The sequence below is a fragment of the Ambystoma mexicanum genome, chromosome 11, assembly GCF_040938575.1.
Source record: "Ambystoma mexicanum isolate Mex_15411 chromosome 11, UKY_AmexF1_1, whole genome shotgun sequence".
NCBI lineage: Eukaryota > Metazoa > Chordata > Amphibia > Caudata > Ambystomatidae > Ambystoma > Ambystoma mexicanum.
The window spans coordinates 734,546,394-734,568,320 of NC_090934.1; the positions used below are offsets into that span (position 1 = coordinate 734,546,394).

Genomic DNA, 21,927 nt, shown 5'->3' on the forward strand with positions numbered 1-21,927 from the left:
GGACGGGCCCGTAGAAACAACATACATATAATAGGGCTCCTGGAGGACAAGGAGGAATCGAACCCCACAGACTATATTGAAACCATGCTGCTGCAAGAAATCGAAGGAGGAGCACTCACCCAAGATTTTGCAGTGGAAAGGGCACACTGGGCATTAACAAGGAAACTGGCACCAGGAGCCCCCCGAGGCCGATCATCACCAAGATACTAAACTATCGAGACAGGGAAAGAATCCTGGAACATTTCCGAAAAGGGGACACAATACAGAGAGCATCTGCATCAATAACGGCATACCCGGACTAAACCCTCCAGGTTCAAAGAAGGCGACTAAACTTTGGAGCAGTAAAGAGAAGATTACGCGAAGCAAGCTATAAATACATGCTGATGTAACCGGCGGAGCTGAAAGTATTTAATAAAAACAGGGCATTGTTCTTTGAGACTCCGGAAGAGGCTATGAATTGGTTGGATGCACAGAATGGCCACTCACCCATGATCCTAACGTGGCAACATCACCCCCCCAGTGCTAAGATCCCAACATGGCGACTCAGAGCCGAAGCACTGAAAGATATGGAGTTCAGGGAGGACCTGAGGGAGGAAATAATAGAATATTTTGAAAATAACACCAGAAGCGTAGCATCGGAAAGTACCCTGTGGGAGGCATTTAAGTTGGTGGTGAGGGGTGCAGCTATATCAAAATCCAAAGGGCTCCAAAGAGACATAATAAAAGAGTTACAGGAAACAGAGAGGAAACTGGTAACAATCATGAATAAAGCGGACACCTCACGGGACGATGTCGAAGCCATGAGCCTATTACAACAAGAATGTGGTGGGCATTGGGAGAGACTATGCAACTTTAACTATAAGAAATACATAGAAAGGCAACACGCAGGTGGAGATAAGCCGGGGAGGTTGTTGGCATAGCTATATAAAAATGAGACACCTAGACCGGCGATAAGAGAGATAAGGGGAGAGAATAGCCATATATTGGATACCAAAGAGAGCGTAAACGGGGGTTTTCTTAAATTCTACCAACACCTATACAAAGACACCAGAGAGGCAGAGGAGAACGAGATGAGGGAGACGTTAGAGGACATTGGGTTACCTAAACTGAGTGCAGAAGAGAAAGAGAATCTAGACGCCCCCATTATATTAGAAGAGTTAGAAACAGTGGTCAGACAATTAGCCACTAGCAAAGCCCCAGGGGCGGACGGGCTCCCTAGTGAGTTTTATAAACCATATAGGTTGGAAGTGCTCCCCCCACTATTGGTGATGTTAAATGAGGCCTTCGAGACAGGGAGAATACCGGAATGCCTAAGAGAGGCAATAATTATCCTGCTTCTCAAACCAAATAAGCCATGCACAGAATGTGGGTCGTATTGACCACTATCCATGCTAAACCAAGATAGTAAAATACTCATGGCGGTGCTGGCAAACAGACTTAGATTGGTCTTAGGCAAACTCATACATCATGACCAGACTGGATATGTTCCGTGTAGGAGGATAATCATAGAAGGCTGCACCGCGTCATAGTAGCCATCGTCTCACTGGACGCGGTGAGAGCCTTTGATTCTGTAAGGTGGCCCTGGCTGATGGCGGCCCTGAAGGAATATGGAATGGGGCCTGGGTACTTGAGGTGGGTGAAACTGTTATATAGCTCACCACTTGCCAGAGTTAAAAAGGGGGTGATAATCTCAGACAAATGGCAGCTCAGCAGGGGTACCAGACAAGGCTGCCCATGGTCTCCGCTGCTGTATATACTAGCACTGGAACCACTAGCGATATATTAGAGACAACAATATGAAGGGGTAAGGGTCCACACCAAAGAGGGACCACACCTAATATCACTGTATGCAGACGATATGCTGCTGTATCTGAGGTATCCAGAAGAAAACCTGCAATATATGCTAGAAGTAATGGAACGATTTGCGTTATTCTCCGGCATAGCGGTCAACCCCAAGAAGTCGTGCATATTTCCCCATGGGAGATACAAAGGAATTGCGCAAGAAAACCTGCCAGTTCTGCAAATACCTTGGGAGACTAGAACGCTTAGATAATTGGGGATCGATATCTATCATGAGATAGGAGATGAACACAAACATAACACAGAGAAAGCAGTAGCTAACATTGAAAACAGCATGAGGTTCTGGGCTAAACTCCCCCTGGCTATGATGGGAAGGGTGGCACTTTTGAAAATGTTTTTATTGCCTAGGCTGTTGCACTATTTTGTGAATATCCCATATATTTTCTCCAAACGATCCCATATATTTTCTCCAAACGCTTCTTTGGTAAACCACAGAGCTTATGTAGAGGCTTTATCTGGCACAATACCAGAATTAGGATTGCCTTATGGAAGTTACAAAACGCGTACAAGAAGGGGGGCATAAAGATGCCCAACTTCGAGATATACCATCTGGCCGAGCAGCTACAGTATGTAGCTAAGTGGCTAACTGAATACACAACAGCAGATTTCAGACTGCTGAGGTCTGAATGCGCACCGTTTTTTTTCTGAAAGAAATTATATGGCTGCCCAAATCAGAGTTAAAAGGACGATCGAAGCTGCTAGAACTAGGATGGAAGACATGGCACAAGGCATGTCAGGACATGGAGAACCCGACTCTGTGCTCCCCACAAGTGCCGCTAGTGGCGTTGAGGGGAGTGGATGAGCAACTAAGAAAGAGGATAGGATTCTGTCAAGAGGGGGCAAAATTAGAGGGGGGGTCTCAAAATAATGTAAAGGCTTATAAATGAAGTGCCATTTGACTAATGTACACTTAATTTGGCAAACTGATAATAGAACTAGATAGTCATGTTTTTACGAAGTTTGCTGGGATTTTTTCAAGGGGGGGCAAAATTAGAGGGGGGGTTCCAATATAATGTAAAGGTTTATAAATGAGGTGCAATTTGACGAATCTACACTTATTTTGGCAAACTGATAATAGATCTAGATATAAATGTTTTTGCAAAGTTTGGTGGGATTTTGTCAAGATGGGGCAAAATTAGAGAGGGGTCCCAAAATATTGTAAAGGCTTATAAATGTGGTGCCATTTGACAAATCTACACAAACGTTTGCAAAAGGATTATAGATCTAGATATAAATGTTTGCGTAAAGTCTGAATGGATTTTGTTTTGCCATAATGTAGTTACAAAAAAATAATGATTTACCTTTGGTGACTGAGGTGTAGCCTGTGGCCATGGGCAGTGGCCAGATTGTCCGGGTGATAGAATAAGGTCAAGATCCGGACAATCAGGCTACTGGCCATGACCACAAGGGACAACACATGGGGTTAAAGTGGCCATGTCCATCTGCGACTGGCTTTGTGGTAAAGTTATTCGAAATTGGGATAGGTTTGAAAGGGAAGAAAAATGTGCTTGTGGTTATATGGTCATAGGGTTCTCTTTTAACTTTCGTCAGGCTGCCATGGAAAGCAAAGAGGGGCCCTGTACGGAACCCCGCCTTCCCTTTCCATGGTGGCCATCTTGGAAAAGGATTTTTCCAAGATGACGCTGCAGGCGTCCCGGTGTAGGAAGAAAAATCCTTTTTGTAGCACCCCGGGTTCCCACTTTGGGAACATAGGGTGCTAATGGCCTTCATCCCCCATTACAGGGGCTGGAATGGGGGATAATGGTCCGGAGACCTCGTTATCCACCCTCGCTGCGCTTGGGCTGATAACTTGGGCTACCAGGCCAGTATCCACCGTTCCATCCCTGGAACGGGGGATAAACACCACAATATTCCCATTAGCATAACACAAAATGCAAATGGAAATTATTTAATCTATGTACTTTACTGAGAAATATAAAGTAGATGGAGTCTACAAGTTTTTTTTAGTTCTATTTTTTAACTGTGAAAGGTGGTTCTTAAAGGAACATCTCCTTTATTGTTTTTGGATGCATTTTCTTTTTTTGGCAGGAGAGCTTACAACGAAAGGTGGGGAGGGAAATGAGGGAAGAGGCACCAAACACTAATAAGGAGAGGCAGGTGGACAGGGGAAAATGTTGCGCGTGTGTTATTTCTAAGGTAGGGGGCAGTGTTTCTCATGCTCCTTGATTACAGCAGTGGTGGTGTCTCTTGGGGAGGAGGGATGGCATTAGCTGATTCCATTTTAAGATAAATAGCAGTTTTGCTAAAAGTATGTACTGTGTACTAAATTGTTAATGGATGAGTAGGAATAGGTGTTGGAGTTGAGCAAGGGAAATTTTGAAGTTGAAAGTTCCTAGATCAGCAGAAAATGCAGTTCCGAACTGTCCGCGAAGCAAAGATCTTATTGTGAAGTGCGGACGGGTTCTCAGATACGTCATCATGCCACGCACCAGCATATGTTCATGTGGCACTGTCCAGAAGGTCCGCAATGAAGTCAGATGTTCGTAGACGTTATGGTTAAGTTGCGCTAATAAAAACCTATTAAATTCAATGAGAAAACGTTGTTAAGGGGACATTATGGTTAAGTTGCGCTACTAAAAACCTGTGAAATTCGGTGAAAAAACTTTGTTAAAGGGACGTTATGGTTCAAAGTAAAACCGAAAAACCCCTGAAATTCGGCAGTTATGGTAAGCTAAGCAACCACAACTCGTGCCACCACCGTGCACTGCTAAGACTAACACCCAGGACATCAAAGATGACATCACAAATGTCATTGATGACATCACATGTGCATTTACTTTTCATGAAAAGTCTGTACAAGGGATTCTTATTTTAATGTTAATAAAAAAAGTGTCAAGGATCATTGGCATAAACATCATGAAGTACGCAGTCCATTAAGCAATGCATTAATCCAAATAGCATTGTATTATGAAGTTTTTATAAAGGAGCGAGGAAAGAGGCCCAAGTCAGCACTTTGGATATTGCTTAGGATAGCAATTCTCCTGGGGTCCTGTACCCCTAAAATCCCACCAAAAATCACAGACATTCTCTTATATATAGCAGCAAGTGGTCTGAATCACAAGGACTGCTACCATAGGGGTGACAGACAGATCTCCAGACAGGATCTCTTCGGGTACGGCCATGTGTTCCCCTGCTGGGACACACCAACGGTGGTCATTAGATAAAGTGGGAAATCAAGTAACTGGTACATCTAAAATGGTGCCTGTGTTTACTTGTGTGCTTTTCTTTAACAGGAAAGCAATGCTTACAGTATACAGCTGGACATATGAGGGTTACATAAAAGACTGCTGTAAGTTCAACCTATGCCACAAGCAATACAGGGGCATTACAATTACATTTGTCTTGTAAAAAAGCATGCTTACAGTTTTACAGGTGGCTGGGTCATTATTTTACATCGAAATGAAAAGGAATGCTGAAATAAAATAAATGTATTTCACCAGCGACCAACATGGCTTAGTGACCCCTAATTTTATGTGGGGTTACATACGGTGAGGAACAATGACGATCAGGTTTTTAAATACTTGGTTGCTTTTTTATCAATGGTATTCATCATTTTGTTTAAAAAAGGAAGGTACATTGAGTGCCAAATGTGAGAAAGCTATTTTTTGTAATACATTTGGTGAAAGAACATAATTTCCCTGTGATCACAATTGCATAAACCGCCTACTATCCATCAGATCAACTGCAAATTACATAAATACATGGGGACAGACTCAGGGCTCCCAGCTGAGGAACAATCGCCCTTGTCATTTAATATTCAAGGAGAACATCCTGAAATTTCAGAGGGACATCAAGATTGACTTATTCCACAATGCCCATGGCCTCAAAGGTAGCTAAGATTCCCATCTCATATTGTTTTTCAGTCATTCAACAATAGGCAATTTAGAAGAAGGCTCATCCATAAGTCTCCGCCTATGCAGCGAGGTCCACCATGAAGTATTCAATGTTCACATTGGATTTTATGTGCTGTGTCCTGCCACTGTTGGGCCACAGCAAGTCACTACTTGTTCCCTGCCTGTTACCTTCCGCAAAATGATACAGATATAGCTAACTACCACAAAGTGGTTTGGGAGGGGGAACTGAACTCGAACCATGCGCTAACACTTTGCTGGATCTGGGCTCAATTCTGAAGTAATAGCTGAGTCTTGTCTGGGAGTTGGTTTGTAGGAGCTTTTATTAGTCACTTGTGCCTCTGAATGACCAACTTCCTGTGACCGCTGGTGGCAAAAAGTACTGAGATGACTTCAGTGGGTTTTCTGAAAGTGGCTGTGTGTATACCCTTGGAGTCAGCAGTGATTCTTATGCCCAGGAAATCAATAGTGTGTTGGCTTTGTGTTCATGTCAGTTGTATGCCAAAGATAGATCAGCCGAAACTTGATTAGGCATATGTACTTGAAGACATACTATGAATGGACATCAATATTATTTTATGTTTTTGTTGTTGTGTCTGCTAACTGATGACATGGTGTAAGCATTGGTTGCTTAGGCTCTTACACAAAGGAAGAAGAGAGTCATTTACATTGCACACTTTTATTGCTATAGGGGTGCATGAGTTGATACAGAAGTACACTTAGGGATTATGTTCAGTTATAAGGAGGTGTGGTTTTCTGGATTTTGAGTGTGTTTTTTTTCTTTTATTTTGTCTTTTGGTAGCAGGATTTGCTTGTTATAACGGTGGTAGCTTTTAATACAAACCAAAGATTGTTTTATCTATGTGGTTTTTCTTGTTGATCTGTTATGTCATATTACGTATGTGCATTATTTTGCAAAATTTTGCTTAGATTCGTCATTATATGAATTGGAACATATAATTGTCTCAGTTAAAATTGTAATATTGGTGAGATTGCATTATACACCCTCATGTTCTTGCTTGTGTTGTGTCGTTGCAGCTAAAGTGCTAATTTTAACCATGTTTAAGTATCAATGGGAACAAAAGTTACAGTGGAAAATATTTAGCATTTTCGTATGCGCAGTTTAATGTAACCTTAACTATAATGCAAAGTCGCAAATCTCTTGTAATAAGAACATGTCATCAATATGAAATCACTAGAGGTGATATAACATTGCACAATGGCAGAGTGCTTGCCCACAATGAAACTGAGTAAATATTATTTCTAAGCCGAGAGCGTCTGCAAGAGAAATATAATAAACAATATTTCTATTAGAGGTAGTCCAACAAGGGCAATACAGAAATGCCATTGCTATAGCTCTAAAGTGGGTGGGCCGTCGCTAGACATAGTATTTATTCAATTGCTGGCAGCAGATACACTAGAAATAGAAAACATACTATTTCAAGTAATTCATGCTAGAAATAAGTATTTTCTATTTCTAGCATGGGTCATGGAGGGCTACTTAGTTTGATCCGTAGGAAGTGCATAGAGCAGAGATGCTGTGGAGTCCTCGGCCTCACCAGTGTGCCTCATTGTACACCGGCATGAGATTTTCATGCAGACGTAGCATGAATGGCTAACCTAACACTAGACGAATGGCTAACCTAACACTAGACAGACAAAATGGGGGCCGTAGTTAGATTAATGAAAGCTCATGGTGGTGGAACTATATGCCCAGCACTCGGAATACATAAAATGCAATCTAGACAAGCCGTGCTAAGACAAAAACGAAGACAATAGAGGTCACTGAAAACTGTTTCCTAAAAAGAATTGTGAATCTCCCAAGGGGCACACCTACAATCCACTACATAAGGTATTAGCTACATCGGACGAGTGGTTGTAGACAGGCCACTGTTTTATTGGATCCATGTTTGGAGTACCCCATCTTTAGACACTGCAGTATGTGTTAGGTCAAAAAGGCGGCAAATGTTTACCATGGTGTAATCATGTAAAAAACCTATTAACTCAACATGGCTGTAAACAAATATCGGATAAATCCAGTCAGTATAATGTATAAAAGGGTGAAGAAGTACGAGTCACACTGGCGGCATGGTTGTTTGCAAATACTTTTTTTAATGTATAAAAGTAAAGAAAAAGAAAACCTATCTTGCCCTATTTTTAAGACGGAATGCCCTGCCTCAACCAAATAGACTAGGGAATCTGTCAGGATGTCCAATAAAGAAAAACCCATTGTCCTGTGTCCAAACCTATTTGCACCCCTTGCCCTCTAGATTAACTAAGAAAGAACTGGGTGTCTTCTTGATCCTGGAGGATGACTCCTTGGTTCTGGATGCCAATTCAATGCTTATTTTCTGATGAGAAAACACAAAGAGTTGTTCTCCTATTCAACTCAAATGTTCTTAAAGTTGGCTACTCCTCCCAACGTGCAAAAATGTATTGGGAGGGGAATGTCTTCCTTCCCCTTTTCTTTCACAGTCTTTCTTATTTCATAAAAACACAGTTCCCAAGTATCAGGGGCAATCACTTTCTTCCCCTGGTCTTTCTCAGGCTTGTTTTCAAAGTTACACAAGGTAGGGGGAATTAATCCCTTCCCCTGGATTTTCATGATAACTACTCCTATTCGTCCTCGTCTCAGTCCTTTCTACTTCTTGAGTCTTGTAGAAGTACACGGGATGGGAGGGAAGGGATGGAGAGAGTGGTGGTGAAGGAGAAGTGTAGGAGGGTAAGGATGGAGAGAGTGGTGTTGAAGGAGAAGTGTAGAAGGGTAAGGATGGAGAGAGTGGTGGTGAAGGAGAGGTGTAGGTGCTAGGAGGATACCAAATTCTCCCACAATAGTCGTCACTGGTCCCACAGGGGGTTCTCCTCCTATCATGTAGCAGCCTAACCTCCCTAACCTCCCTGGCCTCATGGGAAGGGGCTCTCTCCATGCAAGCAGTGATGACATCCTGGGATTATCACAACTGCCAAAGAACAAATTAATCTCTGTAATCTGTCACATATTCCTGGAAGAAGATATTAGCAGTAATGTGACCTCTGTTACACTAGCTTTGTATTGCAATCGTAAATGTGCTGTTGGATATGAACAGTACTTAGATCATCCTTGCCTTAGGTGTGCACGACGACTATGTTAAGTTTAGATGAAGAATTCTACCCCTAGCAATATATACCAATCAATGGGGATTAGACCATACAGATTTGTGCCCAGGCTGTCTGGATACAAGCAAACCTATGAATCACTTTATGTTGTTTTGTCCTAGGTATATCAAACGGAGGCCTTCTTGTTTCTTAAAGGCCAATATACACTGCTGCTCTGATGCACTATTGGTTTTAAATTGTGCGGTTGTTAGGTAGATGTTCCTTCTTGAGTGAAATTCTCCCCACTTTGTGAGTCCCCCAGCTTTTTTGATGGACTATTGCATTTTTGGACTGATTCTGCTGAGTGAGTGGGAACCCTTTTCCACACACACTAATTCTTTTCCTCTAACCTTGGGAACACTTTTGACCTCTTTGTGCTACTTTGGTGTTATGCTTTCTTCCATGTTTTCTGCTATCAACATTTTATTATTGCAGCACATCACACTTCCTATGTTGCTAGGAGCTCTCTGAGCTTTCCTTTTTATTTTAGCTCTGTTAACATATGTTAACAGAGCACAGGGACACCCTTTTGTCCCCCCTGTAATTTATTTTGCCTGATCAGCACCCCCACCTTAAGTGGAGTGCGGAGGGGAAATATTGTCTCCCTTTTCCAGTAACCTTTAGTTACTGTTACAAGTGTGCCTGACAGACTGATGGCAGTGGACCTTTTTGCACAACATTTTGTGGACTTTAGTCACAGACAGCCTTTGCAGCTGGGGTAAGGGACACAAGGGTCACCGTTTGCCTAAAATGGTGGCCGTACTTTTTTAAGCCCTGTTCTTGATGACTTTTTTTTAGCTTTTATCTGCTTGAGTGAGGGAGGTCTTGATGGGCATTTTATCAGGGTTCCCTTAGAAAGCCTACCAAGGATCTCTGAATGCCTGAAAGTATAGTAAGTGGGGGAGGTGACCGAAACTCCCCCAGTCGTTGTTCTGCAGTCTGCCTGCCTGGAATCAGTTTGTGCTGGGAGGCTGGCTGTTCCCATTGGAATGAATGCATTGGTGGGCTCAGCCAGTTTTTGTGCATAAAAGAAGAGTGCACTGTAGCAGAAACTCAGATTTGACCACTGGAACTGAAGAAGAAGAAGAAAACAAAGACGGACGTCTGCAGCCACTTCCAGCGAATGCCAGAGCTGGCTGAGTAACTGCTGCAGACCCAAACTCAACCTCTGTGTGTCAAGGAATCCCCGAAGCACACAGCTTCCTCCCTTGTACTGGTGGGCCAAACAAGTCCCAAAACGAATTGCATTTTGTGCCATCACTGAATGAGCTGCGACCTCCACGGCCAGCAATTCCAGAAAAATGCCCGGGGTCCTGTGCAATTTTGCGGTGCAAAGTCTACTAGAGCACAGTTTTGTCTAAAAGTTGGCAGGCATCCTTCTGGAACTCAAGTGACTGGATCCCACTCTATCATGATATGGTGTGCTGCTGGGTGTACTCCATAACATTGGGCCTCATTACGAGGTTGGAGGTAGCCTTGCTGGTTTTATCGGCAAGGCTACCTCCAAACTCGGATCTGGGTCCGGCACCTGCGAATGGGCAATTACCGGGCTATTCTGGCCCAGCCGGACCCGGTAATTGCCCTTTCGCAGTTGCCGGGCCCGGTACATCCCCAGTCTCATTTGAGACCAATAGGGTGTCGGTACGGCCGCCAGGTCAGACCTGGTGGCTGCAAGGGCACCCGCAAGCAGAACTCCTACTATGGCGGTACGGTAGCAACAGTGCCGGTAGCGATACCGGCGCTGTTGTTGCCTTACCGCCATACTTGTAATGAGGCCCATTGTCTATTTTACCTATGGCCTCACGTTGTTTTTTCCAACTCCACGTTGGACTCCCAGCCATTTGATCGGACCATCACAATAATGTTTAATGCGATGAGTACTGATGACACCATCGCGTCTTTGCGCAATGACGTCAGCACGCCACAGCACGGTCTACTTAAGAAAGAGCGCCCATTTTACAAACCTAGTGTGGATTTTCATGCAGTGGCACCCTGTGAGAACTTTATGTCTCTGGATATACATAAGCAGGCAATTGGGAGTTTTTGGGACCCTCTTGGTGGACACCTTATTCTTCCTAACATACTATTCAAGGTTGTCTCTTGTAGGCCCTTGTTGACATTGGTCCTTATGTCTTTACATTTAGATTACAACTGTGGGCTACTTCCTTAAATAGTTGATGCCACCCATCTACCCACACTGACCATTTCCTGCTGTGCTCCCTCCAATGGGTAAATACCTTTTGCTGTTTTCACTGCTAATTATACACTGAGTGTATGGGTTAACACTCTTTATGAAACTTTTTAGTAAAATAAACCCTGTTGTATTGTTTGGTTTGCAGAGTAGCCTATTTGGTGGCATTTGGTGAAAACGCTTCCACATTCAGAGTGAAGAATGTTGATGAATAGGATACATTGCCAGGTACCTACACACATATGTTGTATATTGGGGGATGCTCCAAGTTCAAGGTGTAATGTTAATAAGAATCCTAGTACCTACTTAATCTAACACAGTATATATTTCTCTCTGTGTTTTTAGTTCATGGCACTTCTACTGAATCCTAAAAGAACCTACGCCTTATCTCACTTCATTGCCACTGAGGAATGTCTTGTATTTGTTTTACATCTGAAGAAAAAAAACAGGTTGGGCTGCATCTGAACACAGATAGATTTTTGTTTTAATATTTAATTGTATCCCTGTCCTAAGAATATCTATTTTCAGTGACTGTCTTGGACCACATATGACTATTGTCTTCATATGAAAGTGGCTCTTCCTTCCTGCCTCTTCTCTAGTTCAAGGCCAATGAGGCGATTGCACAGTTAGTGATGCTAAGCTTTTCTGTGCCCATCAGCACCCAGCTCTCCTTCCAGCTAATACAAGGATTCCGTGCTCTGGCTGAGCCTTTGTTTATGTCCAAGGTGGATGCCACAAAGCCAACAGGCCCCTGTGGCTTCTTGTCCCAGGCCAGTTTGTCGGCTACCATTGGTAATCTAGTCGGCTCCTCGACTACACAGTCGTTCAAGCCCCAGCATTCGTCGGGGGCCTCGCTGTCTTCTTGTTACAAAATCGAGTAGGTCGACATATCACATAGGTCTATAGACGCTGTGTTGTCTAGACCCTCTGGTTCTTCCACTCTTTCTTGATTCGCAGCCACTTAATATAGTTGTGTTTTCTCTATCAGCCTGGGTACAGCTGGCATGGGATTACTTGTCTCCGATTGTTTTATTGATTTTTACGAACGCTTTGACTCCACTTGATCTTGTTTTAGTGTAGGTTTTTAGTTCTGGTCATGGTTCCACGAGCTTTCGGCCGAAATGGTGCTGGTGTCCCCTCTGTTGTTTTTGCGTCTTCCACCTCCCCTAGCAAACCATCCTTTGTCCCTTGTTGCTTCTTTTTAAAGATAGGACATAGTTTCTTCTTTGGTGACGAGCAGCCCTTCACAGGGCTGGCCGTTTGACCCTTGCCAGGCAACACTTCATCAGTACCCTGAATTGATGGATCTTGTACAGAGGATGGAGCTAGGATCAGGATTAAATCTCCCTCTAGTCCATGTCTTATCTTGTTGCCATTGATGCTGCTTGTTTTTTCCTTAATGGGCAGAGCGACTTGGCCAGATTGTGACATTGCGGTCTGGGTGTTCTCTTTCTCTCGTTCCACCAGATTCACCTGGTTCACGTGGGCGTCTTGCCGAGTTAATGGCTTAATAGAGTTTGCTAAAGGCGAGGGCCGAGTCATTGGATCCATGTGCGAGTGGTGGGTTTCATTCCCTTCCAAAAGCATGGAAGCTCTTCCCTTTTCCTTTTCTTTAATGATCGGGTCTAAGATGGTATGAAGTAGTTCCGCTACTTTTGCCATACTAGTCTCCAAATTGGTTTGCACCCCTGTGACAAAACCTTACATGAATATGGCCTTTGAATGAAGCATTGCTAGCATGGTTGTCTGGTCTTTCAGTTTCTCCCCAACCTGCTCATATAATTTAATTAAAGGGTTCATTATTGAAGTTAGAGTCGTGGTTGTTTGGAAATGTTTGGAAATCTGGACTATGTGAACCACCACCACTGTCTTCTCCTTGTACTGCTGGAGGGATTCCCACATTCGTTTGAATAGCCCTTGTGTTGGTACTATGTAGTTCTCTCTATCCGGTCTATTTCCTACCTGGGCATGTTTGCGTCGCAGCCTGGGGTGTAGTCACTTTGTCATCTGCCCACAAAGATTCCACTGGGTCTAGTCTAGATCTTTTGTAAAGGCCAGTTTTTGATGTCCTGTTAGTTGTTGTTGATAAATTAGTGGAGGTCAATGATGCCAGTTTTGACTGTCACATCGATGGCTCGTAAAGGGCGTCATTAAGTTTCGACTCACCCCTTGTTGGATTTGCTGGATTTAGGGCGCCGGTAACAGCTTGATCTAGCCCCTGTCTTTTTATCGGGTACATTTCAGTTGAAAGTAATAGGGGGTCAGGTTGAAATGAGCACTCCACTGCCATTCTGCCTTGCAATAACAAATAGTCCAGAATCTCTTCCATTGGTTTTGGTTTATGTAACAGAGAACCAGAGATTTTGCTCATATGTTTTCTATAAGAAAAAACATTCTTGGTAATGTTACGATTATGGGCTAAACCCATCGGTCTCCAGGTGGCGGTAGGCAAGCAAGTTGAGTAGGATGTCTTGCTCCCTTGAATGCTGTCTTTAGGCATTGTAAAATGGGATCCTTTAGTATTCTTGTCATACAAATGATCAACCCTTGCACTCCTTTCAGGCCCCCACCCCTCTCTTCCCAGGTCACCCACAGTGCCCAGCTGCAAGGGTGCTGTATGGTCAGTCTTTGGTGAACTCCATGAAGCGCCCCACACGTCGTTTCCCTCCATAGAAACGGTGACTTGAATCACAGACCCTGGACCGTTGGCCTCCAGATCTGCCAATCCATGGGAAGGGGGTATTGTCACTTCGAGGACTGCGCCTTTATCATTCACAGCATTGGCGGCGTTTGATGTCCTTAACATTTGCGCTCCTCCTCCCCACTCTATTGGGCTTTGGTTAGATATATCGGTTCCAGTTACCGAGTTTGCAGCACAGGACGGGGCCAACGTTTGATCCAAGGAGGAACGCACACTAGCCTGCAGTGCCGACTTTCTCTCCATGTACTTGGCCGTACTAGAGACCACAAGGACGTCAACGCTAAAGGGGGGCGGGTGACAGCTGGGAGCCGATGTATTTATTTCAGTCACGTTGAACAGTTCAGAGCTCACCTTATGAGTCAGAGTTGGAGTGGAATCCTTCGTGTCCCTCATGTCCTGCTGGGAGAGACTACTGCGTTGCTTTTCACGGTCCCCCGCCGGAGTTGTTTCAACTGCTACTGCTGGCTCTGGAGAAGTGGTAGCAGTTTTCTGTTCCAGTTCAGTTTTTTCGATTGCAGCGGCTGTCTCTGCGACCATTGTGGGAGTCACCGCCGGCAGCGCCTCCTCCTCCTCCACAAATTCGGCCCAAAAAGCATTTGCCTGCCGCATCAACCCAAGTGGCAGAGTAGTAGAGTACTGTGGTATCAGAGTGACTCGACTGGCTCCCGTGCACCCTGCACACGGTCACAGGTCACTCTGCCTCCACTCCGCCTCAACTCCGCCGATCCAGGGGATAATAATGCACTTCAGGAAAACATGTGTATGCAGCAAAAATGGTAGACAGACTGTGATTTTCTTACCACACAGTCACTCTGCCTCCACTCCCCCTCTGCTCCACTGATCCAGGGGATAATAATGCACTTCAGGAAAACACGTGTCAGCAGCAAAATGGTAGACAGACTTTGATTTTCTTAGCCATTGGCCAATCAGATGGCTGGAATGGCAGGTGAGAAAAGAATTCCCCGCTGTTCCAACCACATGCAGCCCTTACTTGGGTGGTGCTATTGTTGTTTCTTTTTTAATGTGAGAAGGCAGCAGGCAGCTTCTCCCTGTTGCATACCCACCTCCCTGCACCCCCATAAACCAACAAACCCCCTTCCCACCCCCTCGTCCCCTCCCAACTTACCTACGGGACCAGAGCTTTGAGTTCCAGTCCCTGCTCGCCTTCCGATCGCAGCTGTCGGCAGAGAAATGGAAAAGGGACTGAGACCATTTTCCCCATAGCAACACCCAAATTTTTTCATTTTGTTTTCTTCCCTCAGCCAATCTCCTGATTAAAAAAAAAAAAGTGCACCCCGAATGGCTTCCACCTTACTCCCCCACAGCGGGGGTGTGGACATAGCCGGTAACGGCTCACAGCCCTTGCGGAGGCCCTTGCTTCGCTTGAGCCTACCATGCCTGAGCTGGCTGGCCATGTCCGCGCCCCGTTTAGGGGGTGAAAGCCATATTCATAAACTGGAGGGGGTAAATGTCAAATAAGAACTTTGGCTGAAATAATATGGCACACTTTAGTGGTTGGGTGGGGTTGCCAGAAAATATGACTTACCCTTGTGAAGAACATTTCTATCAAAGATTAAAGAATGCAATATACATAATTACACAATAACAAACATCTGACAAATTGTTGAATTCTAGTATAAAAATGACAAACAACAACTAATGTGATCTAAGAGGTCAATAATTGTTTGCAATCATAATGACCGCCTTGTTAATGTAAGTACACTAGTTGTTAGTAAATCCTTTCTTACAAGGCTGATTATGACCACCGCTCACCTTGTGATGAGATTCTCCCTATAAACATAGATGTAACAGTAAGAGCTGAATAACAGCTCATCCAATATTATAAAGATGTTGATTGGCTAAAAATCCTTTAAAAAATCTAACTATGGTTTTTTACCTTGATTGAGAGAAGAGGAACCAGGCTGTGAGATAGGATTGGACTCAATTAAGTGAAGTGAATGGAGGACATTATAGAAATCACAATCAGAGTTGGGGAAGCTATACAACTGGGGACAATCAGAGGGGTTGCAGTAAACTGGAAAGGGTGTCTGGGCTGGTATGTCTGCCCCCTGAAAGTCAGCATCAACATCCATCACAGAAGGCATGTTTTGTTTACTGAGTTGGACACTTAACATAGATTATGAACTTGATTTTGAGAGACAGAGTGAGCCGTTGCTGTGGCAATTTCTATGTTATACTGCAACAATGGTGCTAAAAAGGATCAGTACCACAGTCAGTAGAGCTGCAATGCCAAAGAGAGGACCTTTTAAGCACATGGATCATGCTTAATGATACATACTTGCTTCCCCCATGCTCTAATACAACAACATGATTCAGCCATGTACTTAGCACTTCTCTGTCTTCGTCTTCAATGGTCACTGTGCAATGAGTTATTTATTTTCATCTGACTGATGATTATGTTGAAAAACTATCACAAATGAGGCTTTCGGTCCTAAAATCCCCTGGTCGAGACCACATACACTAATAGCTTATCTCTTTCAGAGACGGGGACCAAAACACCCTGGTCCAGACAGGATAACCTGGTGGCCTATCTCACTCAGTGATCTACTGATTAGAAGCTGAGTTTGAGATGGATAGTGTGGATCTGACATAGCTGCTTATTTTGGTTTTTCAAATGCCAACACTCGTAAAGGTACCATCTATGGTGGTGGTCTTAGACAACCTCACTTGAAAAGGTTTTCTAAAGTCAGTGATGTTGTAGCTGCTGGAATCTCATGTGTGCTAGTGGCCGGATCAGGCTCTCTGGACTAAAGCGCAACCAATGTGCTTTATGGGTATTAGTAAACACAAAGGGGCTCATTTCTTGAAAGGTCCTAATTTCCAACGTTAGCACTTACGTGCTGTTGTGTCCTCGGTGTTGTATACCTCCATTATACAATTCTAGTTACATTAAAATAATACCAAGAGACGGTGTGCACATCTATCCTTCTTTATTCATCCATATCAACTGTCTGCCTTTCTCTCCTGTGCATTCCATCCACATTCCAGTTCTACTCCCACAGCATTCCACGTTCTACCAGCCACAACACTCGGCATGTCATTTTCCGATTTTCACAGGTATGGGGTCTGCAACCTGTGGCTCTACAGATGTTTTGGTTTGCACAACCCAGTGGCCCTAGCCAGCATAATCTATGGTTAGAGGTCATGCGAGTTGTAGTCTAAAACATCTATAGAGCCGTAGGTTGCAGACCCATCACATTTTGTATGCCATCAAGAATATCTCAGAGAGGTTTTGCGGGTGGAGCAGGAAGTACGAGGAGGAAACTTATTTCCCTTCCGTCTCCAAAACACTTGTAAAATAATCTCTCAGAGAGGCATAGCAAGGCGTAAATAAATGCATGCCTTGGTTTTATGTCTTGCTATACTGGTCCCCATTATATAATAACCTCCAAAATTGCTAGTCAAACTCAGTGACCTCATCATGGTTCACCCATATAGAATGACCTCCAAAATTGCTAGTCAAACTCAGTGACCTCATCATGGTTCACAGCTCTGCTATTGTCGCAGACCCAGCCGAATCAGCCCATATTGTGTATTCGGTGGGATTGCATGTCTTTACGTCTTTCTTTACAGGGGGACAGATTAAACAATGAAAGGCATATGACCTCATTTCAAATGGGAGACAGTGGGACACAGAAGCATAAAAGCAAGGTGTAGTGCTTTTATGTTTGCATTTCCTGCTCTGCCTCATTTTGCAGCAGTGACGAGACGGAAGAAGTGTATGGAGCAAAGAGACGATCTCTGCTTGGCTGTCCCTCATTGTACACCACCTTGAGATTATCATGCAGATGTGCAATGAATGGATTCCTAGAAATTAAGCCTTGGTTTTGCATTTGGTGAAGACCAGGCGGATTACATAGGAACCCATTAGAAACACTGTCTGCTAACTTCAAGAGATGGAGTGGAAAATAAAAGCGTTAAGGCGAGTTTTCTTCGGTTTTAATCTTTCCTTGTGAACTCTGGCTCGTGGATCTGTAAAACTGCATGGAGGCGATCTGACAGCACGTAAGTGCTAACATTGGTGGTCCCTTGCCTGAAATGTGGACTTCTCATAAAATGATCCCTATACTGTGAGGTATAACATGTAACTCATGCTGCACAGGGTGTACACGCACATGTATGTTGCACCTGCATGGGTTAAATGTTAAAGGTATTTGTACCGCGCACCGTCACAAACGGAATTGGTCCCCAGGTGCTCTGGCGGATCTGCAAACGATAAGGTGGGATGGGTTAGTAAGGTGAAGAGGGAGTAGAATAGTGAGAGGAGTGGTGTTCTGTTGGCAGCTTCAACTCGGTATACACCGGGTGCTGAGCTTTGGTGCAGGTATTGGATCGGTGTCAGTCCGCGTGTGCTGTTGCTCCGGCTTATGTGTTGTGAAGTGCGTGCGGCTTGTGGTGCGAGAGATGGTTGTGTGAGTTTTTGGGTGAGATAAGTATGCAGAGTTTGAGGTTATATTTGTTAGTGGGTTACCTGACTTTTAGCATGCTAACATTCACAGTTTTGTCTAAGTGTGGCACTTGTTGGCCTTCACAATCCTATCTAGAGGCGGCCCAGGCCGGTGTTCACAGCTCCAAGTGTGGCACATGTTAACAATCAGGTTTCATCTAGGCGCGGGCATGCTATCCTTCACTCAAAGTCCTATCCAGATGTGACGCAGGCTAATCTTCACAATTCCATCTAAGTGTGGACATGCTAATATTTACAATTCTATCTAAGTGTGGACAAGCTAATATTTATAATTCCATCTAGATGCGACGCAGGCTAATGTTCACAATTCTATCTAAGTGTGGACATGCCAATGTTCACAATTCATCTAGATGCGACGCAGGCTAATGTTCACAATTCCATCTTGATGCGACACAGGCTAATGTTCAGGATTCTATCTAGGTGTGGGCATGCTAACATTCACAATCTTATCTAGATGCGACGCAGGCTAATGTTCACAATTCCATCTAAGTGTGGACATGCTAATATTTGCAATTCTATCTAAGTGTGGACATGCTAATATTTGCAATTCTATCTAAGTGTGGACATGCTAATATTAACAATTCCATCTAGATGCGATGGGTATGGATTCCGGATATGAGAGACGAGCAGATTCAAGACTCTGGAACTGTGGAGAACATATATTAGCTGATATAATTAGTGTTTCCACTTCACCCCCCAAAACAGGCTAGTCTCAGGTTCTGGGTGGCTTAGTGTTTTATTACTGATGGGACAATAATTAATTTTTTCAAGTTATGCTACATGTGAATAGGTAAGTTAATAAATTTGCGATCGTTGCTGATCTTGTTACACATCAAACTTAAAAACACACAAAAATCCTGAATCTACATGGCTCTAGAAATTGCAAGTATGCATAACATGTATTCGGTGACAACATACAGGTAATAAATAACACATAATAAAAAAAATGGTCAAACACTACACTTACCCAAAATTTGACTAAAAAAAAAGCATTCTGAGGTCCTTTGCCAAATAGTTCTTTTAAACCGCCTTTTTTTTCAGGAAATTTGTCATATATTTGGCGAATGTCTACTGATTCAATTAGAGGGTCACTGTATGAGTGGTTGGCCTGTCCAATGTGCACGAAGAGATGTTTGTTGTACTGCAAGACAAAAGCAGAATTATTTATAAAACAAAGAGTAGGAGTTGCCAGCACGGGTAACACTACCGCAATTCTCTCTCACAAACACACACGCACGCGCACACTCACTGGTACACAGGTGCGCATGCACATAGACACACACACACATGTCACTTTATTAGTACATTTGAAATACCATGGCGATAATAAACACAAGTTCAGTTCAGCGCTTCCTGAGGTGTGTTCAAAAGTGTTAGCATTGAAAGCTTAGTCAGTGGTAATATTGGAAAAATACTGTCACCTACAAAATAGTCCCACAATGCATGAACGCCCAATGAATGCAGAAAATATGCCAACGCTAATAACTGATATAAAAGGTAGGAGAAGAAAAAACATTGTGCAGCCCGTCTTTCAAGATCAGCGGACACAGTATAGAATGACAGCGATTCCTGAAAAAATTAAACAAACATTTAAACAGAAAATGTGCACCCAAAAATGGATTGGATGTACAGGAAATAGTGTGGCTTTGCAGAAGGTGTGTCAATTAACAAGTGTGAAAGTTGGAAAACTGTGAAGGCTGTGAAAATGAAGGATATGTGCACAGTACAAAAAGTAGTTTGCACTTGTCAATGGCTTTTCAGCTTGGGTTCGTTCAAAAGCCTCATACATGTATCTATCTGTGACAACGTGAAATATCTCTGTACATGTTGGCTGCTAAAGTCAGTGAACAAAAAGCTTCTTCATTTTTCTGAACTGAAGGGGTCTGACCGCCAAAGCTTTGCACTGGTGGCAGTGAAATTAACTGTATTAGCACTTGGATAAAATTTGCTCCAGCACAAATTCGTATTCTTTCTATGTATTTTTGCACAAATGGACCTCATTACGACCCAGGCGGTAGAGGGTTAACGGCGTCGGTAGAGCTGCCGGCACCGTTAACCCTCTACCGTCTCATTACGAGGTCTGCTCGCGGGTCCCGCTAAGGACGTCTAGTAAAACCAGGCATCCTTAGCGGGACCCGCTAGCAGACCAGGATGCTAACATCGGGGCCCGTTTTTAGCATCCTCCACATTCCCATTGAGCCCTATGGGGGCTCAAATGGGAATGGGGATGTACCGGGTCCCGGGAAAGGAATTACTGGGCCCTATAAGGTCGGAATAGGCCGGTATTTCCCCATTCCAGGAACCCGGACCCGGTATGGGGGTAACCGTGCCGCTAAAAGCAGCATGGCTACCTCCATACTCGTAATGAGGCCCAATGTTTACTCTAGTGATAATAGTGTGATTAGTACTAGGACACATTTAGCGTGAATTCTTTTTATGCGTTTTGTAATGAAGCTGTATATTGCTCTTATTGCTCATTTTTGTTAAAGGCAATTTTGCAAAATAACAACAATAAAAAATATAAAAGTAGGACAAATGTTGCTTTAGTGCAAAACTGCTATCAAAGTATATGTTGTATGCACTACAGCAGTGTTTGCCTTCGTTCTAATCCCTTGCAAAATTTCACTTGCAATGGTGCAAAGGTTCTGCAATGAGGTCCCAGATAATTTTAGCATGAAGGGATCCACCAGTCACCCTTGTTAAATTTTCATCTAGCATCCCCCTTTTCAGCCAAAGTATTAGTGGGATTGGAATAATGTGTAGGATAAAGCACCTCCTGATGTACGTTATAAGGATATTGGATGCAACTAAGGAGTATCATACCCAAATAAACTAACAAGTCCCTGGACGACCTGCGATATCCTTCATGTGTATGGTAGGGGATACTTTACAGGGCCGAGTCGGCATACCCTTTAATACTTGGACTCTTGCTTACTCTAATGTAAGACATCTTCAAGTTGTTAGGTTTAGATGAAAATAATAAAACATACAGCTTGCGCTTGTAATGCGTTGCAAACACGTGTTTGAAGCTGCTTCATATAATGCATTAAAAAAAAAGCTGTTTCATGGTCTAAAATAGGTGATAAAATGCAGATAGATATCTGTTCACCTGTGTTAAACTCCAGCCATCAATCAATCAACCAAAAGACCAGTGAAACCTTCTGTTTTGTAACTTCCTATCAGGCTTGCTTGGTTTTGTTTGTACTCTAGTTCACCTGAAAGCACAATTGGACTCCCCCCCACCTCCCCATGGCATGATTGCCCTCTACAAAACGTAGGAAACCTAACATACCTAATATAGTAACAGTCTGTATCTTAACATCTGTTCTTGTCTTATATTAGGGTGTATATAACATTGGTATTTGCAATTTTAGATTATAAGCATTACAGACTTGATTCACAAGTGTAGTCATGGACTTGCTCTGTCATTTCTGCTTTGAATATATAGATTTTAATGTGATGGGGACAGTTTGTAGGAAGAATAGAATTTCATTGTGACATTGAGTATGTTGTCTATTGTGTTTCAGAGTGTAATGCTAGTTCGAAATTGTAGAGAGATAGAGCGAGAGAGAGACCCTTGTGAGCTCAGAATACACTTTTTTGGTGTCTTGGTCCAAAAGAAATATTGAACTCCCTGTCCCTCTCTAAACTGCCCCGTTTCCACCCTGCACCCCCTCAT

General features: G+C 43.4%; 1 protein-coding gene across 5 annotated transcripts in view; it reads right to left on the bottom strand.

Moving 5' to 3' along the window:
- Window positions 1-21,927, bottom strand: part of TEAD1 (TEA domain transcription factor 1) — a 791,559-nt gene that overhangs the window by 101,920 nt on the left and 667,712 nt on the right. For all 5 annotated transcript variants that reach the window (XM_069623630.1, XM_069623632.1, XM_069623634.1 and 2 more), the window contains one exon: window positions 19,216-19,389. In XM_069623630.1, coding sequence (XP_069479731.1) covers window positions 19,216-19,389 — 174 coding nt within the window. The remainder of the gene's footprint in view (window positions 1-19,215; window positions 19,390-21,927) is intronic.